The sequence below is a fragment of the Grammomys surdaster genome, unplaced genomic scaffold (assembly GCF_004785775.1).
Source record: "Grammomys surdaster isolate TR1022 unplaced genomic scaffold, NIH_TR_1.0 146, whole genome shotgun sequence".
NCBI classification, from domain to species: domain Eukaryota; kingdom Metazoa; phylum Chordata; class Mammalia; order Rodentia; family Muridae; genus Grammomys; species Grammomys surdaster.
In genome coordinates this window covers 1,901,036-1,928,273 of record NW_021604604.1, presented here as the reverse complement: position 1 = coordinate 1,928,273, position 27,238 = coordinate 1,901,036, and the positions used below count along the sequence as shown (strand labels likewise).

At 39.8% G+C, this 27,238-nt stretch overlaps 1 protein-coding gene across 4 annotated transcripts in view; it reads right to left on the bottom strand.

Annotated features, from left to right (window-relative positions):
- The window catches only part of Arhgap21 (Rho GTPase activating protein 21), a 125,743-nt gene that overhangs the window by 66,596 nt on the left and 31,909 nt on the right, over positions 1 to 27,238 (bottom strand). For all 4 annotated transcript variants that reach the window (XM_028764821.1, XM_028764822.1, XM_028764820.1 and 1 more), the window contains exons 3-4: positions 5,958 to 6,137; positions 2,854 to 2,878 (exon numbers count right to left, since the gene is read on the bottom strand). In XM_028764821.1, coding sequence (XP_028620654.1) covers positions 2,854 to 2,878; positions 5,958 to 6,137 — 205 coding nt within the window. The remainder of the gene's footprint in view (positions 1 to 2,853; positions 2,879 to 5,957; positions 6,138 to 27,238) is intronic.

Sequence of the window (27,238 nt, the reverse complement as noted above, 5' to 3'; positions counted from 1 at the left end):
CTTTCTGCACTTTCTAAGTTACTCCAACACACAGGACATTCAGAGCCTCTTGCCTACCTGTGAAATACCAGCAGCATCACTGTAGTTAACCAACTTGCCCAGAGGCATTCGCTCCAGTGTGCCTGAGGCACAGCCGGAGAAACCCTTTAAGGAATTATATCCTGGGCGTGTATATTCATTGAAAAAAAATAGCCTTTCAGGCAACATTGCTGAAGCTACTGAGGACTGCATTCTCTTTGTTTTCTAGGACAGGTACATATAGACAAACTGGCCTCAGCTTTTAGTAAAACTGAAATGGTATTTTCTTTTTTTTTTTCTTTTTTTTTGGGGGGGGGGGGGGGGGTTCTCGAGACAGGGTTTCTCTGTGTAGTCCTGGCTGTCCTGGAACTCACTCTGTAGACCAGGCTGGCCTTGGACTTAGAAATCTACCTGCCTCTGCCTCCCAAGTGCTGGGATTAAAGGCGTGCGCCACCACTGCCCGGTAGTATTTTTTTTTCCACAGATAGGGTTTAGCCCTAACATTCCTATTGATACTTGATTCTTTGGCTACTGGAAAGCTCAAAAGCAAAATTCAGCTTGTTTTTGATAATGGTGTTAAAGCCACAGCACAAACTCATGTATACCTAATCTTCTGGCAATCCAATTAATGTTTTTACCCTAAACATTTACACCAAAACACAGGAATTTCATGTTTTGGTCATATTCCTCCCTCTTCAAATTCTTCCCAAAACCATTCCCCCATTCCTACCTATCTTATTTCAGGTCCTTTTAGTTCACTAACTAATTTCTTACTATATAGCATAACATAGTACTTCTATATGTGGACAAGCCCCTGTCTTGAAAGAAAGTAGATTGGGAATGGGTAAATTACCCTTTATCTGCATGTTACTATTTTTCTCTGAGTTTCTTTCTCTAAAACCTGGACCCGCAAGGGGTTTAAATTTATTCTTCTCATTCAAAGCCTATAACTCCATCCAATTAGTTCAACAAGCTATGACAGATACATAAGCATCCACATGTAGCTATATGTATTAGGCATGCATTTTCCCTGTAACAGGCATGGATGGCATCCTTGGGGCGTGTACTCAGCATCTTCCTCAGCACTTTGGCCTAGGGAATGATGGGAAGAAGACAGAGAACTCAGATGCCCTTTCCTCAGGCTGGTGCTTTTCCTGTCAACTGCCTCTGCTTCTATCACACCAGGAGCATTTGGAATCCATCCTAAACCCTGGTGGGGACCAGATGGTGACAGGAGTGGCCCATCTTGCACAAGTGACACCTATGATCTGTGTTATCTGACCTACACCCTCAGAATATCTTGGACAGTGCTGAAATTATTTCCTTCTTAAATCAACTGAAAACATGACAATTCTAAGGACACCCACCCCCGCACCCCTCCACCACTGAGGCTACATGGACTATCCATGGAATAGATACAAATGAAATTACTCAGAAAAAAAAATATTGTACTGTTGGTACCTATAAATACATTTTTTTAAAAAAAAAAATCAGGCAAAAGACACAAAAAGAATATTCTGTATTGTTTTGCTTGATAAGAAATTCCAGAAAATGCAAAATTCTGTATTGACAACAAGCCTGTAAGTAATTGTCCAGAACCAAATGAGTTCTAAAAGAATACACAGGAGCTTTCCAAAATGATGGAATGCTTATTTTTTAAATATCATATCTCGATGAGAATGGAAGATTCGCAGGCTATACAATTTACTAGATGTTACACAATGTTACAATGACTTTAAATGTGATATTATTGGTAAAGGTGCATTAAACTTGAATTAGTGGTGAGGAAACATCAGATAAAACCACATGGATGGATGCCCTACAGGATAAAAAACTGGAAGATTCTGAACAATGCTGAGGTCACAAGACACAAAAAGAACAAAGAGGAGAGATGAAGATGGGCTTGTTTTTTTGTTTGTTTGTTTTTGGAGACAGGGTTTCTCTGTATACCCTGGCTGTCCTGGAACTCACTCTGTAGACCAGGCTGGCTTCGAACTCAGAAATCCGCCTGCCTCTGCCTCCCATGCACCACCACTCCTGGGCTGAAGATGGGGTTTTAAGGAAGTATCCTAACTGAATGCAAAGTAGCATAGTTAAGATAACAGTAACAACAACAACAAACCTCAACAAAACCCAACAGGACTAGTGGAAAACCAGAGATGTGAAACACTGTAGCTAATCTACTAATAGCCTATCAATGGCAACTTAGTTGTGTTCACTGTATCACAGGTATGTATACTTTTTAGAAGAAAGCACCAAACCCCCTGGAGTTGGAAATATGCACATGCACAGTTCTTAGCCACTGGATGTGGGTCCTGGGAAGCAAAATCAGGTTTTCCAGAAGAGCAATAACTACTTTTAACTGGTGGGCCATCCATCTCTCCAACATCAGAAATAAACGTTTTTATGAATTTATTTTATTATAATGTAAACTTCAACTCATTAAAGTTGGTTGAAAATTAAAAAGAAAACCAAATCAGAATTAAAGAATAATCCCTTCTCAGCCTGAACACCTCATGATCTTCCTTAATCGTATTTAAGTTAATAGTGAGATTAGAAATAAGAAGAACCAAAGCCACCTTGATACAACATGCTCCTTCACTGAAAGGGCAGCAAGGTTTAGAGTTACTGACATAAAAATCTTAGTGTCTTTAGAAGTAGAGTGCATAAATAAGGAAAGTATTAGTCTTCATTGCAATCAAGTGATGGAATTCACCAAGCTCTGAATCGATGACAAGGGATATTTAACCCCTGAGATTTGAACACCTAAAAACTGCTCTACACTTGAACCTGCACAGGAACATTTAGAGAAAAGGTAGTGGTTTAATGGCTTACCTCCTCTGTTTCCATTCTCTTCATCCTGCAAAATAAACAAGACACATTGGAGCACCAACAGTCAACTCTTAGCTGAGCATAAACAAATTATTGGTATAGATTAAATAGCAACTAGAATCTTACTAGCAGCACCGTTGTCAGAAGGGTGGAACTTCTACAAGAAAGCCGTGAGTGAAGCCAGTGCAGAAGGAAACCAGCAGTATTATTCTGAAATGCTATGCGAGTATGGGGTTCCTAACTGTGCATTTAGATGGAGGCAGCAAACAAGCAGTTGGTTCACTAGTTACTGTACTGCAATGACTATCAAAGAGCTGTTATAGGCTATGACAGGTCAAAGAACTAAGTCCTTGTACTCAGTGTGGAATTCCATCTGTTTGGTGTCTTTAGGTCCTTCTTCCATGCTGCCTATGTCTAACTGAGAAATTAGGAAAGTGACTTTAAAAAAAAAAAAAAACTAGTATGAAAACACATCAAGGCGAGTATTTGCTGAGCCTTGATTGAATCAAAGCTACCATGCACTGCAGAAATGAAAACGGAGCTTTGGCTGAAGGCTAGTAATTTATTACATAACTCTTGACCTTTATTTTGGCTGCCCAAATGTTGTTTTTCTTCTTCTGGTTATAAGCTCGGTTCTGAGACTAATCGGTTGCCAGCTAAGTGACATAATAGATACATTGTTGCTATCAATCATACACTTTCTAAAAACTATAGAACACTAAAAATGGTTTTAAATTCTTTGGAGGCTGGGGGTATAGCTCAGCAGTGGAGGTCTAACCTAGTAAGTGTCATGTGTAAGGCCCGAGATCTACTACACAGACACACAGACACACACACACACACACACACACACACACACACACACGCACACAGTCTTTGAGTGAATTAATAAAACTTCACAATTAAAGTAAAAAACACTCATATATTTTTCCCATGGAAAGCATATAAAGACCGAAACCTAATTGCATGAATAGCTGCACCAAGCCACAGTATTACATGGCTATACTGACTATTTCCATCCTCAGGTCCCATTCCAAATGTTTCCTGAGAGCAAGACACTGCTATTGTGTGACTAGTGACTTGCTCAAGGTCACAAAAGCTATTGAGAGCCAGGGCCAGAGACTACAGGGACTGGACTCACACTCTGCAAACTCCACAAATGCTTTCTAATATAGGTATGTATATATATATTAACCTGTATTGAGTAAATTTATTATTTTTTTATTTATATGAATACACTGTGGCCATCTTCAGACACACCAAAAGAAGGCATAGGATCCCATTACAGATGGATGTGAGCCATCATGTAGTTCCTGGGAATTGAACTCAGGACCTCTGGAAGAGCACTCAGTGCAAGTGCTGAGCCCTCTCTCCAGTCCTAGTAAATTACTTTACAGATATCGTATTATCTACATGCTCTTTGTGATCTAAACTAAACTGACAAAAATTGCACAGTTCTAATGTATATCTATCAACTACGTAATATTATCTGAGCTTTTACAATCAATAGATTCTTGAAATAGTTAGACAGTAGCTGTACAGATGTTTTAGCAAACCTGACTGGTAAATTTTAATTCCAATGGTAGTAACTATTCATAACCTTTACAAAATATTCAGTGCCTTTAAAGGTTATCCTACAATAAATTTTCCTGGAAAGAGGCATTTAGGGAAAATGAAGGGAGGGCTGGGCATGGTGCCATACCTTTAATTCCAGCCCTCTGCAGACAAAAGGCAGGCAGATCTCTGTGAGTTTAAGGCCAGCCCAAGCTACCCACAGTGAAACTACATCTCAAAACCTAAAAAGTTGAAGGATTCGAGGGTAGTCTGTAGATACAATTGGACATTATCATTACATATCTTTAATCTATACATTAGCCAAGTTCAAATCCCAGATCCACTCTGCTTACTCAGTAAAGGGCCTAACTCAGTTTTCATGTCTGCTGCATGTGGTTAATAGCACTTGCTGCCTGTCATTGCTGTGGACAGAGTGTGCTCCCACTCAGAGTTGTGCTAAAGAGCAGTGGTTACATGTCAACTGCAGCAAAATCATCACACACCGCCCCTTTTCAGACAGGCATGCTCGATACTGAAGTATATTCACACTCAGATCAGCCATAAAGCTCGGTCGTTGGGCTGTATGAAAGGCATGAGTGAGGAGTCAGAGGACAGAAGCAGAGGAAGGAGACTAGCAGCCATGGAGAACTGTGGATGGTTTGAGAGCAGTCTTGGGTAGCAACTTATCAAAAGGTTAGATTCTGGGTAATAATTCTAATTGTGTGGGCATCTTGTTAGTTGAGCAGTTCCAAATATATAAATCCACTGGATAATCTTTAAGCATTAAGAGCCTTCATTCTACCCGGTAAATCGGGCATAGCGGGAATGGTCTGGGTTCAGCCGCACATGTGGACAGTGTGGTGAACTGGCAGAGCCATCCCCCACACTGGTGTCTCGTGGGTGCCAGGTCCGGTGTTTCTAGATAGCCAGAGCCGTGGTCCAGAGGTGGAGCAGCGGGGAAAATAGCGGCTGCCTGAGAACAAGTAGGACCACCTGGCACAGTTTTCTAAATATCACCCCTACAAGCCATATTTTAAAATTCTGCCTTACCATCCTATGATATATGTGAAAAGTTAGAAAATTTCTATTCTTACTAATTTTCTGTAACCAGCAGAATATTTTATTTGTTTTGTTTTTTTGTTTTTCGAGACAGGGTTTCTCTGTGTAGCCCTGGCTATCCTGGAACTCATACTGTAGACCAGGCTGGCCTCGAACTCAGAAATCCACCTGCCTCTGCCTCCCAAGTGCTGAGATTAAAGGCGTGTGCCACCACTGCCGGGCATAGCAGCATATTTTAACCAACAATTTCCATAGTCTGCTCAGAGAATACAGAATCTTTCTAAAATAGTAGGTAAAGTTACACATCACAAAGAGAATGAAGCCTACAGTCACTGAAAAACAGACATTGGTATATTTCAGAAATTAAAGATTTTTGAAACTACATAAAAATGATTTAAAATACAAATGTAACACTTATTTTAAGATAGGAAAGAAGAAAAAGGGAAGCTGGAAGCTAAGGAGAAGAGGCCCAGAAGAGATGAGAATTCTCTCACCTTATATGAAAACTGGATTGCAGACTCTGGGGGATAAACAATGAAGTGTCGCAATGTAAAACCGAACCCTTGAGATGTTCTCTTCAGCATGACTGTTTTGGGACCTGGCCAGGAGAACGGCTCATCTTCAGACGGTGACACAGGTTCATCTTGTTCTTTTCCATCTTTGTTTTTTGACACCTAAAGTGCAAAGACATGTTAACACTTAACTGCAGAACACAACATACTTCATTTAGAAAAAAAAATGCACTAACATAATACCTGAGTATAAGTAGGAACTTAATGTGAGGATGTATATTTGCTTTTAGAGTTAGATGTATTATAATCACCCAAACCAAAAAACATGTGTTCACGTGTGCATACATGATACATGCATGTATGTACATGCAGGTGTGGGGAGACCAGAGGGTGCCTGGTATCTTCTACCATTCTCTGCCTTACATCTGTGTGTAGTGTTTGGCTAGGTTAGGCTGGCAGTCGGCAAGCCCTAGCAATCCTGAGTGACTCACTCACTGATGGAGTTAAAGGTATATGCGGAACCACTCCCAGCTTGTTAAGTGGGTCTGGGATCCGATTTCCAGTCCTTACGCTTATGTAGCAGAGCGCTCAGCCTCTGAACCACCCTTCCATCCAACCCACCCCCAAAACTAAAGCTATGAAAATAATTACACTGTAGAAAATTAATCAGCAAAAAACAATTCTTAAATATTGTTGGCACAATAATTAAAACTAAAAATTTCATAGAAGGCATGAAAAAGACACCAAGGAAACCCCACACCACACAAAGAGCAAAGAGGAGAAACAATGAGAAACAGAACTCTCAGCAAGGAAAAAGACCAAGCCTTCCCATATGGTTCAATGCAACAAATACAGGAAAACAGCAGAAAGGGCCTGACTTCTAAACCCAGATTCCATATCCACAGAGATCATAATCCTTCCACGATTTTCAATTTTTGAGGTCCCTTGACCTCTGAGCTTCAGCCTTTGCCTGACAAACACTAAAAATCCATTACACGTTAAAATCAAAAACTTACTCAGCACCTTATTTCCTTTTGTACCTACCCTAAGACTTAATTCTTACCTTGTGCCTCTCCAACCAAGTATTCAGGCTTCTCTAAGAGCAGCTTCAATGTACTTCCTTACCTCTGATACTTCAAAACATTTCAGTATCATCTGATTGACCCAGGAAAAACCAGCACTGCCCAATGCAGGCCTTCACCAGGCCTTTCCAGACGAACACAGGTGAACAGAAACACCAGCTAAGCTGGTATCTCACTTAAGGCCAAGATCACTACCCTTCAGAGACCAGTCTGTGCCTTTTGGCTGGAAAATTGTGGACATTCATATTTAAAGTTATTACTGAAAAGTGAGTGAGACATTGATAATTGAAGCTATTGAAATGTCAGCTAATTGTTGTCATTGTGCCGCTGATGTTGGTGCTTTTAGTCAAAGGTACATTACAGAATCTCACCCTAAATGGCTGTCATCCTCCTTCATTCTCACTGGTAGCAAATGACCCCCTTTGGCTTTCACACTGAGAAAAGAGCAACACAAAGAGAACTTAACCCCCTGACATTTCCCTACCCACTCATAACATTCCCACGTTTTCCTGTTTTCTCTTCTACTGACAATGACTGAAGTGTCTGTTCTCTGAAGACCCCACAGCTTTGTAAAGGTCCCATCTCCTACATTCTCTAGGACTTTTATCATGAGGGCATGCTAGATTCTGTCAAGGGCTTTTTTCTTTGTCTACTGAGATAAGCATGTGATTTTTTTTTCTCTCTTTAAGTCCATTTACGTAGATTATGACACTTACTGACTTGATTTGTAATGACCATCCCTACATTTCAGGAATAAAGCCAACGTGATTGTAGTGTATACTCTTTGTGATGCGTGTCTGCATTCTGTTTGCAAGGTACTTTACTGAGCATTGTTTAGTCTATAGTCACCAGGGATATGGGCCTGTGGTTTTGTTTTTCTGTTGTGTCTACCAGGCTTAGGTATGACAGCAATATAAGCTTCACAGAAGGGTTTTGGGAGTTCTCCTTTTATTCTTTTTCATTTCTTCTTGTTCTTCCTCTTCCTCCTCCTCCTCCCCCTCTTACTCCCCTTTCCTTTCTTCTCTTCTTCAATAGATTGGCTGCAGATCTTCTTTGAAAATCTGGTAGAATTCTGCTCTGAATCTATCAGGTCTGGAACTTTTCTGTAGCTTGAAGGCTGTTTATTACTATTTCAATCTCCTCATTAGTAATGTGCCTGTTTGGGTTGTTTACTTCTTGGTTTAATTTTGGTGGTTTGGCTGGATCTAGAAACTTATCATTTTTTTTTTCAAGTTTTCCAGTTAATGGAGTACAGGTTTTTTAAATATTCTCTTATAATAATCTCAATTTCTTTGGTCCTCCCTTATTCATTCCTGATACCATTAATTTGGGCCTCTCTTTCTTTTGGTTAGTTGAGCCAAGAGTTTGTCAATCCCATTTATCTTCTCAGAGAACTAGCTTTTTGTTGAGCCTTTGTATTATTTTCCTTGTTTGTATTTCATTGGTTTCTGAGCTGATTTTCATTATTTCTTCCCATTGATTAGATTTGGATTTGGTTTGCTCTTGACTTTCCAAGTTTTTGAGTTGCTTCATAGAAAAGCATACTTACGTGTGCTCTCCTAGATCTTTTAATGTAGCCAATTAGAGATATACATTTCCACACTATGTTACTCTCAGTGAGTCCCAGAGGTTTTGTTATGCTATGTTTTCATCTTTCATTAAGTTCCAGGAAATGTCTTATTTCTTTCTTTATTCAATAGTAAGTTGTTTAATATCCATGAGTTTGTGTATTTACTAGAGATTTGTTTGCTGTCAATTTTAAGTTTTATTGCACTGTGGTCAGATTGTATACAATAGTTCTTCCTTTTTCCTTTCTTTTTTTAAAATTTCTAAAAGTTTGTTCTGTATCCTACCTAGCATGTGATCTATTTTAGAAAAGCTTCCATGTGCTCCTGGGTAAACTGTGTCTTCTTTGGTGTTTGGGTGGAATATTCTGTAGATCCATTAAATCCACTTGATGTATGATGCCAATTAATCTTTATGCTTTTATTAATTTTGTTGTCCATATGACCTGTCTATTAGAGAAAGTGGGATATTAAAATCACCTACTATTAATAGAAGGATGTTAGTCTTTGTCTTTAAATCCAAGAGTATTTTTTTTTAATAAAATTGACTGTACCAGAGTTTGGTGTATATATGTTTAGGATAGTAATTTACCTGTCCCCTTGATTAGAATAAAGTGTCCCGTTTTTACTTCTTCTTAGTTTTAGTTTGAAGTCTAGTCTATCAGATGTTAGAATGTTTGCTGCCTGGCCTATTAGTTTGGAACACTTTTGTCTGTCCTTTTATTCTAAGGTGGAGTCCATCTTTAAAACTAACATGTTTCTTGTAAACAGATAGGTGGATTTTTGTTTCTTGATCCATCTAGTCAGTCTGTGTCTTTTGATTGGAGAATAGAGGACATTAACATTTAAAGTTATTACTGAAACATGAATTGACGACACTGATATTTAAGGTCAGTACTGGACTGTGCATTAACTGTGGTCGCTGTGGTCCTGACTGCTGGTGCTGCTGTTTGTGCTCCCGAAGTCCCTTGTTACAGTTTTAGAGCTTGGTACTTCTTTCCACTCTTTCTACTGACAATGCTTCCTGTACTTTCTCATTTGGTTTGTTGCACATAAACATTTTTTTTTAGCTGAGAGTGTCATGGAAGTTTTTCTTTCTCCTTTATTTAAGGCAGACAATTTTGTTAGGTTTATTAGTCTAGACTGGCTGTAGTGGTCTTTTAGGACTTGGAATACCTTGCTCTAGGCTCTTTGGGCTTTCAAATTTTCCAGTGAGAAATCAGATGTTATTCTAACGGGTTTTCCTGTGCATGTCACTTGTGGCTTTTTCCCTCTTGAAGCTTTCAATATACTTTCTTTGTTCTGCATATTTACTGTTGTCCTGACTATGCTATGCCCTGGGGATTTTCTTTCCTGCTCTTGTCTATTTGGTGTTGTGATTACTTCTTCTATCTGTGTAGGTATGTCTTTGCTTAGTTTGGGAAAGTTTTCCTCTATGATCTTGTTGAAGATCTGATCTATGCCAGTGATTCGAGATTCTTCTTCTTCTTCTGTGTGCCTATAACTCAAAGGTTTGCTTTTTCCTGGTGTCCCACATTTCCCTTCTGCTGCTGTCTTACTTTCACATTCCTTGTTTATTAGGTCTAGATTCTCTACTTTGTCTTTGAGTCCTGCTAATCTACTTTCTGCTGGATTTATTCTACTTGTAAGGCTTTCCTTCGAGGATTTTAGTTGAGTTACTGAGTTTTTCCATTCTGTCTTCATTTTATCTCGAGTCTTCTTCAATGTTTCCATCCCCTCGTTGAATTCTGTTCTGGGGTCCTTGACTGCCTCCACCATTTCTATCAGCCTCATGTCTGGGACTTTTTGGGCATCACTTGGGCATTTATCCTCCCTAAGTTCTTTCTCCTTAATTTCATTGAGCTGTTTCTTTGAGGGTTGTTTCCTTGAATTATTTGGTGAAGTTTATCATTGTTCTTTAAATTCTGAGTCTTGGGTTCTTTTAGGTAAATCTCATTAGCCAACATTCTTCCAGGACTGACAGGTTTTTGAGAGAAGATACAGGCTTGCTCTTTCATACTTTATTTTTCATTGAGATCTGGGCATGTGGACTTCTTTCGTTAGTTACAAATATCATATGGACAGAGCAGATTAGAGCAGAAGAGGTAACTGTGGGAACGGGCAAGGCTAGACCCTGGAGATGGATGTGGAAGATCTGTCTGGGCAGAAAGGTTAGATGGTAGTGCCAGAGGGACATGTGGGTGATGGCAGTCAGGGCAGATCCCGGTAGAAGCTTACAGATTGGTTGCAGGGCAGGCAGGTGTGGTGGATATGGAACCCAGTGCAGATGAGGTGAGACACTGGAGAAGGATATGGGAGATCTGGCTGTCTAAAGAGGTTGCATGCAGCACAAGAGGGTAACTGATGAATGGCTTATGTTCACAGTAGCACAGTGCTCCCAGCAGGCTTCTTAAACACTGAGGTGCCAGCAAACCCCAGACACAACTCCATGGTGACCCCACTGACTTCTTTAAACTCTCTTCTTTGGGTAACTTCATTTAGTCTCATGTGATTAATATCAAATATGTATCTTTCCCAGCACTTGGGTGGCAGAGACAGGTGGATTTCTGAGTTCGAGGCCAGCCTGGTCTACAGAGTGAGTTCCAGGACAGCCAGGGCTACAAAGAGAAACCCTGTCTCGGGAGAAAAAAAAAAAATATATATATATATATATATTCCTTAGCCCAAACATACCTTCAATCCAATAGGTAACTTTACTTTAATGTCTTAGTTCCTGATAAAATTTTGATTTAAAGCATAACTCTAAAGTTCATCCCAGCAATCCAAACCATGCCACCTTTATTAAATAGCAAATACTTTCCTGTGCTGACTCTCCTTTCTTATTTTCATCTACTAACTGTATTTCCACAGTGATTTACTTCACATGGAGATGAGAAGACAGACAAGCCTATAGAAAGGCAATGTGGCTGAGGAACTGAAATGTCAAGGTAAACTGTACTGTACAAAACCCATACTGAATAAACAACTGACGCTGGCAGTTAAAAACGATGTTATTTATTGGTCAGGCTAGAACCATGGAGTGGTGCTTCAGAGCATGTACCACTCTTACAGAGGACCTGAGTTTGGTTCCCATCATCCCCAATGAACAGCTCAAAACTTCCTATCTATTCCTGCCCCAGAAGAGCCTATATCTCTGGAGAACCTGCAACCACTTGCACACACCCACACACAAACACGTATGACCAAACAACCAAACATATTAACCAACAGCACTGAGCTCTGAGTTGACAAAATGTTTGCAAGACGTAAAAACTGAAGGTTTGAGTCTAAACACTACCAAGATCTGAAAGAACACTATATACATGGAGTGCATTCATGGATTAGAGATTTATTGTGGTTTTTTACACATATCTACACACTTAGATTTGAACAATGACTCAAAGCAATCAAGATCACAAAACATTTTTGCATGAAAATATAGTTTCTAAAAGTCACTTTATCTGCTAAGAATCTAACTCTGAAAAACAAATTCCATATACTCATACTGTCTTCTAAAATAAGAAATTGGATTTCATAAAAATCTGTTGTTTGAAACACGTAAGAAAATGAAGACAATTTTTTCAAAGGGGAAAGTATCTGTAAATGAAATCTTGTCGTGAACTGATAAACAGAACATAAAAATAATGACTCTAGAAATCCAATAATTAATGAAAATGGGCAAGCAATTTGAGCATACCTTACCAAAGAAGCTAAGAAATGTTCAGCATTGTAACTGCTTAGGAAATTTACACTGGGCCACAATGGAACACCAAGACCTGTTTATTGTAAAGACCAGGCCTATAATCAGTGGCTAGAGAAGCAACTGGACCTCTCATACACTGCTAGGAATCTAAAAGGGTACAAATATCTCACTGTTTCTTTTTTTTTTATTTTGTTTTGTTTTTGTTTTCGTTTTTCGAGACAGGGTTTCTCTCTGTGTAGCCTTGGCTGTCCTGGAGCTCACTCTGTAAACCAGGCTGGCCTCGAACTCAGAAACCCACCTGTCTCTGCCTCCCAAGTGCTGGGATTAAAGGCATGCGCCACCACCGCCCGGCTCACTGTTTCATAAACAGTTAAATATGTGTCTATTATGTGACACAGTCATTTGCTCAAGAGAAACTCAGATTTTTTTATGTCAATATAAAAATTTATACAGAACTTTTCATGGCAACTTCGTTTGTTATAAACTGAAAATATTCCAAAGGTTTTCAAACAAAGCTGACCCGTGACACAGCAAATGAAATGAACTACTATATAAGCATCTATTAATGACCCTAAGAATCTAGACTAATAAGAGTACATACTTCATTATTCCATTCATAAATGACCTAAAACGAAATCTATACTACCTGGAAGCAGATGTTGGTCACCTTGATGGGGGTGCGGGGAGGGGGAGGAAGGAGAGAGAGAGAGAGAGAGAGAGAGAGAGAGAGAGAGAGAGAGAGGGAGGGAGGGAGGAAGGGAGAGAACAGTGGGAAGAGAGTTAAGTATATTTGCTATCCTGACCATGCATGTAACACTGTTGTTATATGGTGTGATAACACAACTTAAAATATATACAGTTGGTTACATGCCAACTGTACCTCAGTTAAACAGATGAGCTGCAATAGGGTGGACGCCATGGATAGAAACATGGTTGTTTGTGAAAGTGAAAGCAAGACTGAAATCCAGAAGAAATATGAACTCCTTCAACAGAGCAGTGGTGACGTAATTAAGACCAATGGACAATCCTGAGTTTATTACAACACACTAACGTATATTTTACATCATTTAAATGATCAAACATAGATGTGCAAAGTAACTATCATTTAACATTGCAGAATAATAACCCAGTAACTTTTCATACCCTCATTCCATAAGACCACAATTTTAATTTCCAGTTTAAGAGAGGGAGAGAAAACATAAGGCAGTGATTGAGAGTTAGCCTCAGCTTCCTTTCTTTGTAAGGGTCAGGGTGCAGATTTGTAAGGGTTATGGTGTGGATCAAATGGCCTGTTTGGGAATGTGCGTATCATGCCCCTGGCTGCTCAGGAGTTCCGACAGCAATGTGTTTGCAGTCTGGCAGCTGTGACTCTCAGTCTTGTCTGTTGCTCTTCATTCAGAAAATTACCTAACACAGTGACCTCCTATTTATACTTTCAGGTTCCCCAGCCCTCTCTCTAAAAAACCTAAGTCCAACAAAGGAAGATAAACTATCAGTGACTTCAGAGTTTTTCACTCAAAACACTAAAAACAAGGGGGAAAGGGCTTAGCTGGTCATCTAACATCTGGCTACTTCTACTGATCTCTGACCACATTTTTTTTTCCAGAGTTCTTATTTGCTTTGATGCCCTTTCCTGACTGCGTTTGACACATAAACATGTCAAAATATTGTGACTTAAGAATATCAAGAAAAATAAAATTGAAAAGAGAATCAGAGAAGATGCTGTATGACAGGACGTTTACAGAGAAAGGAGCAGCATCTTTAAACACGTCATGTCAGAGTGGCAGGTGCATGAGCAACGGCCTGCTGTGACGCTGACTTGCACCCCCTAATGGCTAATGATAAAGAGCTCCTCCTTAGCCTATTTAGTTGCCCTGTTATATGATTTTCACAGACAAAAGACCCTCTGAGCTTTACTGTAAGTGAACTCTTTTCCTGTTACATACAAGCCCACTGAGGCCAACTCTAAAACGATTTATTTATCCCTTGAGTGTGAACGACTACAATCTGAGCAAGAATTAACATGAAGGTTTCTAAGATGAACAAGGTAATCCCAGTATTAGAGGTGAGAGAAGGGGCTGATGCAGGAAGACTGGATGTGAGGCCAACCTGGGATACACAGCAAGGCCTTATCTCAGGAAACCTGCAGGGGCTCCCAAACCAAAGGGCTCCCAACTCCAAACGGTACATTCTATATGTCTCTCATCTCTTCTATCTTGTAATCTGCATATATTTCTGTTCTTATGTATAACCTAGCATCTTTTAAGATTTCTCTTTCCTTTAGGACTCTAATTTTTTTTTAAAATTTATTTATTTTATGTATATGAGTACACTGTAGCTGTTTTCAGACACATCAGAAGAAGACATTGAATCCCATTACAGATGGTTGTGAGCCACGATGTGGTTGCTGGGAATTGAACTCAGGACCTCTGGAAGAGCAGTCAATGCTCTTAACCACTGAGCCATCTCTCCAGCCCTAGGACTCTAATTTTAACACTTAAAAAGCAAACTGTGCATTAAATTGATGTCTAGAATATTCTTTTAATAGACTCATACTCCCGGGTATATCAAGTTTTCAATCACACAGGAACCTCTCCTGGATCACTGGTCCATCCAGTTTCTGATTGGTCGTGTTTTACTAAACTCTTTACACAACAGAAAAGATAGATATGGGCAAGCACTTTCACTTTGGTCCTCCACAAGCTGATCTTTTTCAGAGCACATAGCTCAGTCCTTTCAATTTTTCCATCCACCCAGAGAACACATCCAAGCCCTTCTAGTCGCTGACCTTTCCCCTGTAGGAAAGAAGGGAAGGTTACATTTTCATTGGCCTGTTTACAAAGAGGAGATAAAAAGAAACATACATGAGCCGGCTTTCACTCCTACATACCCACAGAGCCTTTGATCTTCTGACTTAGTAACAAGGGCCAACTATGGGCCGAGTGAAGACAGCACTCAGATCCCTCCAGTGAGAAGGCTCTGATGCGCTTCTCCCCAGCACATCTCACTTCCCAGCCATGAGCATCCATTTAAGGACCTTAGTGAAGGAAGGCAGGCAGGGGCTGGGTAACAGAGATTAAATTCCTGCCTAAGGACTGCCACACCATTCCCTTAAAAATTGTTATAACAAGGTCATTTGATTGGTTTCTTTTAACTTTGAGCTATTGTTCAAAGGAAAGGATAACAAACTGCTCTAAAAAATAGATACAATAACTAAACAAAGCAAAGTAAAACAGTGAGATACGAGTGTAAGAATGAATCACCGATCATAAAACAATAAAAGCAGTATTTTTTTTTTAAAAAAAAAAAAGGGAAACTAGCATGACTAGAAAAATGGGAAAGTTCTAAAGGATTGTGGTAAAGATTTTACACAAGTAACTTTGCCACAAATCACTGAAATGCACACCTACAGTGGGTGGATATTTTTTGTTTGTAAATCACTGTGGTGACTGCTTAGGGTAAAGTCTGCCTAGAACATGGAAGGCTCTAGGATCAATGTCAGGGTTGGAGAGAAGAAAAGGAGAGGCAGGAGGAAAGGGGGAGATAGGGCTGGTTTACAAGAGGCTGTAACAGGACAGAATGCTCATTACATAATAGGTATAGGTATATCTCCTTATGTACTTATTTGTGTTTAACGTATCATGAGCTCATCCTCCTTGCACATCCCAGAAAGCACTCTTGAGAAAGCATTTTGCATCCTTTTGTCTTAAAAGGTCCTCATTGAAATTCTAGTCCTACTGGTGAAGATTTGTTCTCTTAAACTCTTAGCACAGGTCATACAGTAACTAAGAGTCTGCTTGAAGAGCCAGATCTTTTTCATGGCCATCCAACATCTTTTGGTGATTTTACTCACTGAGAAAACACAAAACCGTGGTTTTCTTTTTATGCCCTTGAATTGTTAACTTTATGGCTGCAACTTTCATCTGGCTTGATGTTATTTTGTTGATGTCTCTAGGATATGTCACGGGGAACACGGACTCTGAGCCAGACTCTTTGATCTAATCCTTGGTTTACAGCTGTAGACTGTGGTCATCAAGCATCTTAAAGCGTTTCTGTGCCTTGATTGATTTGCTCTGAGGATAAGTTATACCACTAATTTAAAACCTAATGCCTTCTACTATCTAAACATTTTTGAGTATTGATATGGCACACAACAGAAGTAGAAAATGCCATATTTTACGTGGCAGAACTCAGGAAACTGGAAATACTGCACTTCAGACACTGTGTGCAAGGTTTACACTAGGATCCATCCTATCCATCAAAAAAAAAAAAAAAGAAAGAAATCGAGTACACCCTAGTCCAGGAATTTTGGGTAAGGAATAGTCAACCTAAATAAGTAACTACATCATATGCCTGTTTGTGTCACTATTGTCTATCATTTCAAAGATGTTTTTAATTTTTTAAAGGCAGGGTGTCATGTAGCCTAAGCTGGCCTTGAATCTGCTCCCCCAACCCCATGACTCTAAACTGATCCTCTATCTCCCTCCCAAGTGCTGAGGCAGCAAACAAGAATCATCTTTAAGTCCTTCGATGAGTTGAACGTGTATATATAATACTTAAAACAGCACCTTGAAAGTAAACCAGTTACTTTTGTAAAATAAAATTACACGTCTCACTAACACAAAGATTATTTAAAGTATTACTGTTCAGATACTGAGATCAAATGTAAAAATATGATTGTCTAAGACAAACAAAACCTGAATATCTAAAAATTTTTTACTGATTACTTTTCAGTGTTGGAGATTGAACCCAAGGACTCAAACATGCTTGACAAATACTCAATATCACCAAGTCAACATTGCCAGCCAAAATTGTTTTATATCCTAAGTATGATAAAGAAATGGATTTACAGTGGTTGAGTAATTTCTCAAAACTAGACAGCTAGTAAGTGAGCTTGCTTACTTTCTCCAATACCCACCATTAGCTGAAATATAATAATAATATGGCATTGAATAATTACATAGATGTTGTTTATCTCTAAACTAATTTCCCCAGACTCATGCCAGAGAAAATCCATTTTGAAGAATTTCGAGGGAGGCAGGGGTCTATTAGTTTAGATTCTTACTTAGTTAAAAGACTTAAAATATAATCTGTATATGCCAAGTGTGCTTGAAAGCATTTTGCTGGTAAATCCTTTTTTAACTTAAATTTTTTGTTTGACTGTTTATATGGGTAAGAGGAGAAAGCCAGTGTTTGAGAGTGAGAACAAGAGGAAGAGGGTGAGTCAGGTCAGGACAGCCTTAGGTGTCATTCTTGAGATGCCATCCATTGTTTGAGACAGGGTCCTCCCATGGGTCTGGAATTCACCCAGCACTCTGCTGGCCAAAGAGCCCCCAGGGGGTCCCACCGGTCTCTGCTTCCCCAGAGCTGGGAATACAGATGTGCCACGTCTGCTTTCTTCCCATGAGAGGTGGGGGTGGGTGATCAAACTCAGATCTTTACCCTGTACTTTACCATTGAGCTCTCTCCAGCCTTCCAGACTTTTTGGCAATGTAGGTGAAACCAGGAGAGCTGCTTTGATACAAAGTATCTTGCTGTACCTACTCGTATTTTTCTAAACAGTGATTCTAGCTCACAGTACAATTAGTAGGACAAAGGAATGAACTCACAGCTTGGGGCTGGAATACAGGCAGCTTCTGTCTGTAATAATGCAAATGAAACCCCTTGAGCTCAGTATTTTCACAAACAGCTCAAGCTTCAGTTCATCCTGGAGGTGAACATTCATTTCCAGCGCCTCGCTCATAGCTGGCCTCAGAAGCTGCCTCGCTGTGGCCCTGCATCCAAAGTCCCTACTTACACTAAAGCATGATTTGGGCTGGGTAGTGAGTGCTGTTGTTCTCAGACTGATAGGCCTCTGCTTCTCAGGGTACCTAGCACCTAAGCCCCCCTTTCTCACTCTCCCGAGGTAAGTCCCTGCTCCCTTGCTCTCTTGAAAAGTTTAGATCCCAACTTTTCAAAGATGGATTCCTAAACCCTCACTTTAATAATTCAAATTTATATAATAGCAAAAGTAACCAAAAATCCAGCAGGCTTGAGAGCACTCGGGAATGCTTCACAAGCAGGTTAGCTCTGACTGCGGGTAGATGTTCAAAGTTATCTCTCATTAGCTTTTAGGTTTACAGACTTATTACCATGTTCCTTCTCACAACCAACAGTGCCTCCTCAGACTATTTATCTGGGCATACTCTCTGAGCTGTTTTATTGGTAGTAAGGATGTATTCCAATCAGGAGCTCCTATCTTCCTTGTGACAAACTACATATCTCCATGATAGCAGGGACAATGTGATTTGGCTTCTGAAAAGAGAAAGTGAGGCTGGCCAGATGGCTGAGCAGGCAAAGTGTCTGCCACACAAGCACTGTGACCTGAATTCCACCCAGGAACCCAAGTAAAGGAGTGGACAGAAAGAACCAACTCGACAAAACTGTCCTCTGACTTCCACACGCACATGTTTCCCTTCTCCCTGCATTCACAATGCATAATGAAAAATACTTTAGGGGCTGGTGAGATGGCTAGTGGTTAAGAGCACTGATTGCTCTTCCAGAGGTCATGAGTTCAAATCCCAGCAACCACATGGTGGCTCACAACCATCTGTAATGAGATCTGATACCCTCTTGTGGGGTGTCTGAAGATAGCTACAGTGTATTTACATATAATAAATAAATAAATTTAAAAAAAACAACAACGAAAAAGAAAAATACTTTAAAAAAAAAAGTAAAATATAAAGTTTTCAAAATTGTGCCTGGAATAAAAAATTTGACCTGTCCTCTGTCATTTGTATAGCTTTACTTATAGTTTAAAAGAATTCTCTCTGCCAAAATGCAAATGCATCCACAATATGTTTGCAGTCACTACTTTAATATCCTCTACCACTGCTTTTAGCTATTAAAAATACTCACCAAACTAAAGATGAAATGACATGAAATCTAGGTGCTTACCACAAAGAAAGGGGTCTCCTGGGGATGGCTAGCCAGCAATGCCTACGTTGTTCATTACTTTCTATTAATATATATACAGTTCCACTGTAAAAAAAAAAAAAGACTACATTGTATTTATGCATTTTCCAGTGAATGGAAATGGGGTGTCCAGTTATCAAACTAATAAAAAGTTGAAATGTTCCTTGGAGCATCTGCCTGTATGGAAACATATCACAGGTGGTAACTATGGCATTTACACAGTATTTTCATAAATTCTTTAAGGTACTTACACATGTTTAACAGTATTTATATCTTTTAAGTTAGCTTGGATGGTATAGAATGTCTTTGTAGTGTAATACGCAGTGAACTTGAAATATGTGAGCTGGGCTGTGGCCCCCGTCAGCTACAACAATGTGGTCTGTCTGCCATTTTCACCCAGAACAGGCACTAGAGAAGGATGTCACCTCTCTCTGGACATGTGTGGGATTTGCTCAGAATTTTATTTAAAAAACTAAGCAAACAACCCTCAGCATTGCATCAGAGAAAGTTGAAATTGTTCACTCTTAGGATAATGGCTTATAGCTTAAGCATTTAACAAAAGAAAAATTTATAAGGTATTTTGAATAAGGTAAGCACACTAAGGGGCTGTCTCCTAAGGAACTGAAGGCCCAAATTCAAGTGCTTCTTCTTGAAAATATGTTACTGCAATAAATATTTAAACATTAATCATAATTAAACACCAGCATGTAGGAGGCCAGAAGTTCAATGAACAATTGCTAGATACTTAGAACATGGCAAGACATGTATCATATTTGTAAACAAAAACTGTTCTCATTGAGATGTATACTTCAGGTATTTTATTTTTTAAAAAAGAAGGATTGAGGAACTTTGAAACAAAAATACCAAAATGAATGTAAAAAAACAAAATTTTCTAGAAATTTTGGTTCTCAGTCCATGGGTATACAGGTATTAGTAATTGGATTCAAGTGGACGCTATGGGGGAATAGGAGGGGGTTCGGGGTGCAAGGGAAGAGGAGGCAAAGGAGGAAAAGTAAGAGATGGCTACAGGAATGTGGGAGTATTGGAGTTGGACAGGACTAAGATATGTTGTATACATGTACAAAATTGTCAAATAATAAATTCTTTTCAATTATTAGTTAGTTGTTAAAGGAGCACCACCTAGAGTGACCAAATCTAATGCATGTTTAAAACAGGGGAAAAAAACAAAACAAAGCAATCTGGGACACAGTTGTAGGCCTTCATTGACTTCTTCCTCAACAAATCCTGCTGCGGCACTGTATTAATAAGCACTAGCTTTTCTGTTCACATGTTGTTCCTTTTGGCAAACATGTGACTTCCTAAAGGCAGGGAGAGGGCTAAAGATAAGAAGCAACCTACACTGTAGAGTGTAAGCAAGAGTGAACCACACTGGCATACACCAGCACTGACACCACCCACAGCACTCCATCAGGGCAGACATCTGCAGCTTTCTACAATTTCAGTTGGCACAATCAGTTTCACTCTTTACTTCCAAAGCCTCACCAACTGCACTGAGCATTTACAGTCCATCAGCTTCAAATGTGTTACCAAAAGCCGGCACTGAAGGTTTACTTCTAATTTTCCCAAGTATTTACGAACCATAGATAACAATAACAGAATGATAGTTGTTGTGTAGCAACAGTTTTCCTCCTGGATTGAAACACAGCATCCTACAGGGAAGTTCTTCAGAAGATAAACAACTCAAAATTGCCTCAGGAAGTTCTTGAAACTGACCAGATTCATTAGACCCATCCCTGCCAGAGTAAACAAAGGCTGAAACAAGTCCCTCTCAGACCAAAGGAAGCTGAGCTACAACACAGAAGAGTTAAGACCAGAGTCACTGGGAAAGGACACACCAATCTGTTGAGCTTCGGGCAGGTTGTGCGGTACATTCCAGGTTCCCAGCTTTTGTGAATCGGCATCATGCTGGGGTGGGCTTTGGTGATGCCATTCTCCCACCTACCCCACAGTTCTTTTGTGTTTTTGAGTCATCACTGCCCCTGTAAGTAACCCCTAACCCATTCTCCTGTAACTCCAACAAAACTCACTGGTTCACCAAGTTGGACTTTGATCATATTCTGACTTTGCTCTGACATGGGCTCCCTATCCAGGGTAAGTATTGTTTCTCCCCAGGAAAAGTTTGTCACACAAGTGTAGTTCAACCAATACCCCTGTTCCTATCTAACTACATCACTATGATACACTATCCCCTCCATTTCGAAGTTAGACTCTTCCTAAAATATCTTTCGATGAGACTTTCATACTAGAAAGGAAAAACAGCATGAATGTCTGCAGTATCATTTCTGATAAGGATTTCTGAAGTTACCTCAGTATCTGAAGTTCAGTTAATTTCTCATAAACAATGCTCTTCAAAAGCAAAGCTTTCCCGCTGTCCGTTCCCCCACTCCCATCCCCATCTTTCCTTGGTCCTAATACAATAATAAATTGAAGTTGAAGTTGGTAAAATGTTCTGAGCTAGGTGTGTGATTCAGGAGTCAAGCACTTTCCAGCCATGGGTCAAGCCAAACTATCCATCTCTGTAATAATGAGGAAGCAAAGCAATTGACAACACCACCAGTGATTATGACAGAGCTTCTAAAGTCATGAGTGTGAAACACTGTCAGCGCTGGGAAGATACCCAATGTATAATGCTAAAGAAAAGAATGTATGAGGATATGTCCCACTAAGTTGCATTAGTTTTGAAATGTCTTTTTCTACTTTACCTGAGTCATTTATTCTTTCCTCAGCACAAATTTTCAACGGGAGAGTCCAACCCTCCAACTCCCCTGTTAGGCACTGCCAGCACACTGGAATTGCGTGTTTATGTGCATAAACATATCCTTTTAGTTATAGAGCCATGCGCTGGAGAGTCCCTGACTTATTCTAGTGCCACAAACAAAATCTTAACAGAAAGTCAAAAGGCTGAATTAAATTTCTGTGCATCAATTAAAGTTTATATAAAAAACATAGATGATAGAAAAGAAAACAACTACCTTAAGAATTTGTTTAGGAATTGCTGCAGTTTACATATTTATACAAAGTATGTATAGCATTATATTACATGAAAAAGACTGGGCTTGAGAAATACACAACCAGTGAAGGTACTGTCACAGTCAGCCACCCAAATCCAGGTCCCAAGACCCACAGGATAGAAGGAGAGAACAGACTCCTAAAAGTTATCTTCTGACCACCACATGTGTGCTCAAACACATACACATAAACACAAGCAAACTGTAACAAAGAAGGCCAAAACCAGAAACTGAAAAATACAGATATGTCTACTTTTACATGTATTTTGTTAAGAAAATAATAGTAATAGATCCTGTATAGGGCATGTTTTCACATTGTTCTTCCTTTGTAATAAGAATAAAAAGTCTGTTTCTTCTCAAGCTGAGAATGGGTTGCATTTTCAGATTAAACAGATTAAATCTCTTTACTCTTAATTAGCAGTCACACTTAATTTTCCCTTCATCCTAGTTACCAAAAAAATAATGCAGTCCCTCTGAGACATATACAGAAAGACACATATATAATAAGCTAGGGAAAGCATGGTAGGTCAGCCATCATGAAGCATACCCATCTTCTTAAATAATGGTCACTAAAGTTTTCCAAAATATAAATCAATGCCAAATATAGTATTAAGGTGCTGTATTATCAGCTGGTTGTTGTAGTGTGTACCTTTAGTCCTGGTCTATGTTGTGAGTTCCAGGGTGGCCAAGGCTACACAGGAGACTGTGTATTATCAACTTAACCTACCAGTGGACTCACTAGTTAATATCATAAAGGTAGTATGTAATTTCACAGAAACTTACAGCTAAAGGAAACTTGGAGCTGGAGTAAGCCAAGTTGGTCATCTAGCATCTTAAAAACAAAACTCTGTCTGGTGAGATAACTCAGCAGGTGAAGGCAACTGTCCTGCATGCCTGATGAGCTGGCTCCCTGGAGCCCACTGTGGAAGGAGAGAACCAATTCCCCAAGTTGTCCTCTGACCTTCACACACATGCAACAGCTGCACATGCTGATGTACAACACACACTCACTCTAATAATACAGATTTTAATTTAGAATGTATAATGTTGAAACCCCAAGCAAATGGCCTAACCCTTTGCAAATACTCGTGACTTAAACTATCCACTAGGTCTGTCGAGCATCAATTGGGCAGAGCAGAAGACAGTACTGTTCAAAGCGTCAGACTAAGAAAAATAACACATGGCACATGCTGATGTGGCTTTCACATGTGTAAATATAGCCCAAGAAGAGTAACCATTCACCAACTGCTGCTCAATGAACATTGGTTTCCAGAACAGTAACATTTCAGGTGCCACGCTCCTGCCTTCAAGATACTGGACTGAACCTCTGACCCTACAAGCCAGCACAAATCAAATCAAATGTTGTCCTTAGAAGACTTGTTTTGGTCATGGTGTCTGTTCACAGCAGTAAAACCCTAAGTAAGAGACAGTACATTATCAACTACACACAGCTCCTTGGAGAGAGAAGCAGGGAACATGGAGAGCTCTGTAACCCTTGCTACTTCCTTCCTTCATCTGACTACTAAAGCCCTCAAAATCAGAGACCAACCAACTTACTATACACACGGACTGAGGCCAGAGAGCCTAAACCACGGTCTCATAGCTAAGCAGCAGCGCAGCTTGCACTATAGCTGAAGTTTCCAGTCTCTTGAACTGGAACTCTCCCAGTAAACTGCACCATCAGCAGACTGTCTCAACAATATAAAAAGTATATTAGTGGATTTCATACCATTTTCTTACAACTATTAGACACAAAATAAATGTTCACTAAAGATAAAAATAAGCAAAGGGTAAACTAGCTGAACTTATCTACCATTCCCTCTGGTCCTACTTTGTTTGCTGTTGCTATGATAAACACCATACCCAACACCCAGGGCAACCCATCACTGCGGGAAGTCAGGGCAGGAGGTAGGAGCTGATGCAGAGGCATGGAGGAGCGCTGCTCACTGCCTTGCTCCCAGGGACACGCTCATCTTGCTTTATTATACAACACAGGACAACCTCTCAGTGGTGTCTCTTTCCATATGAACATACATGTCTATATTATTTTTAAAACTCTCTAGTACTTCACCACAAGAATAAAACATACTTTATTCGTTTAAACTTTTAAATTAGCTATATCCACTGTTCGCTATCTTTTGTTGTTATTTTGCTTTGGGACACAGGGTTTCTGTGTAGCCCTGGGCTATCTATCCTAGAACTCACTCAATAGACTAGACTAGCCTCAAATTCTGTGGCCTCCTGAGTGTTGAGATTAAAGCCATGCACCACCAGACTGGGCTATATTCACTATCTGTTTAAGAAGAATTTTTAAAATTAGGGGTGTGTGGATCTGTCTGTCTGTCTGTCTGTGTGGCTTTATATACACATCAGTGCTGGTAGGAGTACTCGTGCCTCCATAGTCCAGAAGGCACAGACTCCTCTGGAACCGGAGTTATGGGTATTTGTTTAGCTGCCTACAAGGGTGCGAGAAACTGAACTTTGTTTCTCTGTAAGTACAAGCAAGCAGTCTCTCAAGCTTGGTCACTCTTATTCTGTCCCTGAGCATTTCTATTACACTACTACTACTTTGTAGCACAGTGGCTATGAAAAACCAAGAGACTAACACAGGGTAGATTCCTGAGAATGGGCATCTTGTTAATATATTAACATTTTATTTGTTTTCCATTTCAAACCTTCAACATGCTAAGCGTAAAATAGAGAACAAAAATCCATCCACAGCAGGAGGCTGTGCTTGAATCAACGTTAGGATTTTCTTAATTTTTACGAATATGCTAAAATGAAAATGGGTTTTCATTGACTTAGGCACCTAAAACTCTTCTTAGACTCCTCTAATATAAATAACAGACGAGAACACACAGCCTTTGCGTCTTCGAGACAAAAGTATGTGGTGTTACTGAAATTTAAAAAGCAATTCTCGTGGACAAGAATGTCTCAGCTCCAGGTAGCAGAAAACAAAACAAAATCCCTGAGGGCTGGAAAGAGCACCAGATTCACAAGGTTATCACTGAAGAGAGCAGTGTTTGGGTTCATAGAGGAGATAATGCCCAAACTACAGTAGGATAGAACTGTTTTATAATCTGATTAGTCACAGCACTGGAATGGGCCCTAACTCAGTAGAAACAGTGGAGTGGGTTGACCTTGGAGCAGTTAACTAGAAATGCAAGGTTCCCTGGGGGGAGAAGTACCAAGGAGATGGAACAGGAGGCTTCACTTCCAGTTCTTTTGTCTTTATGTGTGGGGTACGGTGTGTGTGTGTGGGTGGTGTGTGTGCGTGCACGCGTGCATTTGCACATCCATGTATAAGGGAGACATGCTGTGGGTGGTATGAGTCCCTGTGTGAGCACATGTGATGGAGGACTGAAATTGATGTCAGGTTTTTTTAATTGCTCTGCACCTTTATAAACTGAGGCAAAATGTCTCATTTGAACCTAGGGATCACCAATTTGCCTTCTCCTCCAGTGTACTGGGATTAAAGATAGGCTGTTATTCCCTCCTGACTTTATATGGGTTCCATGGTCCTAAATCTTGGTTCTCAAGCTTACACGACAAGTGCCTCATCCACTAAGACAATTTCCCAAGATTTCTGCTGTCCCATTTCCATTGTGGAAATATACCATTTCTCCATGTGCTTTCAAAGGTATTGTTTTGGGATCAAACTTACTAAAAACTCAGTGAAGTAAAAAAAATCCAAGTGCAGGGAAGTATTTATTTTACAACTGGGTCATGAAAAGGCTATAGTTAAATATCAAGAAAGTAATTTTAAACACATTTGAGCACTGTGGGAAAGCTTGATATTTAAAAGAACCTTAATGTAAATCTTTAAAAGCACTGAAGAGTTTCAATAACTCTACAATACAACTGTCTATCAATGTGCTGTGCTTCTAGAAACATCATATAGAACAGATTGTTTTAAGAGATTACAAAGAAAAAATGCTTCCAAAACCCAGAAATAACCCAACAATGGTAAAGAAGCAAAGTAGAAATTGGAAACTCAGAAGCCATCTACAAAGTGAAAATGCTAAGATCCAACTAGGGGCTCTTGTATGCTGGGCAAGTACTCCACCAATGAGCAGCAATCGAATCCATCACAACTTTTAAGAAGGTTGCATATTATACAACTTATCAAACTTATGACAATACAAAGGCAACATACTACACATTTAGAAGCTAAAAGAAACATGCATCATTCATAGTAAATGGACAAGGACAGTTTGCATTGCTAACAGAGCAGGTGCATCTGTGTGTGCTGCAAGCCAGGGGGCCAAGGCATGAAATGCTGGTTAGTTAGGGCGTCTCCAAAACCAAATGCTGGACTGTTGTTAGCACTGATATGCTCTTCCTGTGCAGGTTTAGGAAATGCTGGATACAGGGCCCAGGGTACCTGGAAGGTGCATATGCAGAGACTTTACAGTTAGATGTGAAAAGGAACCTGTGTGGAGAGTAACCTACACACTTAGAATGGCCAGTCTGTGATGTGACAGATACTGAACATAAGGGAGTAAAGTCACAGAATGAATGCACAACATGGACATTTCTTGGTATAGTTTTCTGATGAGATTATGTAAGATATTTTGTTCAAAACTGGGCTTAAGTAACTAAGTTGTTTCTTGTGAAAGAAGAACAAGAATCTTCTTATAAAGTAGGTTTTGGGGTTTTTGTTTTTAGTTTATATAGGACCTCATATAATCCAAGTTGGCTGGGACTGAGAATGATCTGGAACTCCTGATCATCCTGCTTTGCCTCTGAAGTGTTGGATGCCACCATCCCAGTTTAAGATGGTACAAGGGTGGAACCAGGCCTCCAGCATGTTAGACTGGCATTCTACCAACTCACCTGCATCCCCAGCTAATCCTATTTTTTGAAAGTTGATTTTCACTTATTTAGAGAGAGAGAGAGGGAGAGGGAGAGGGAGAGGGAGAGGGAGAGG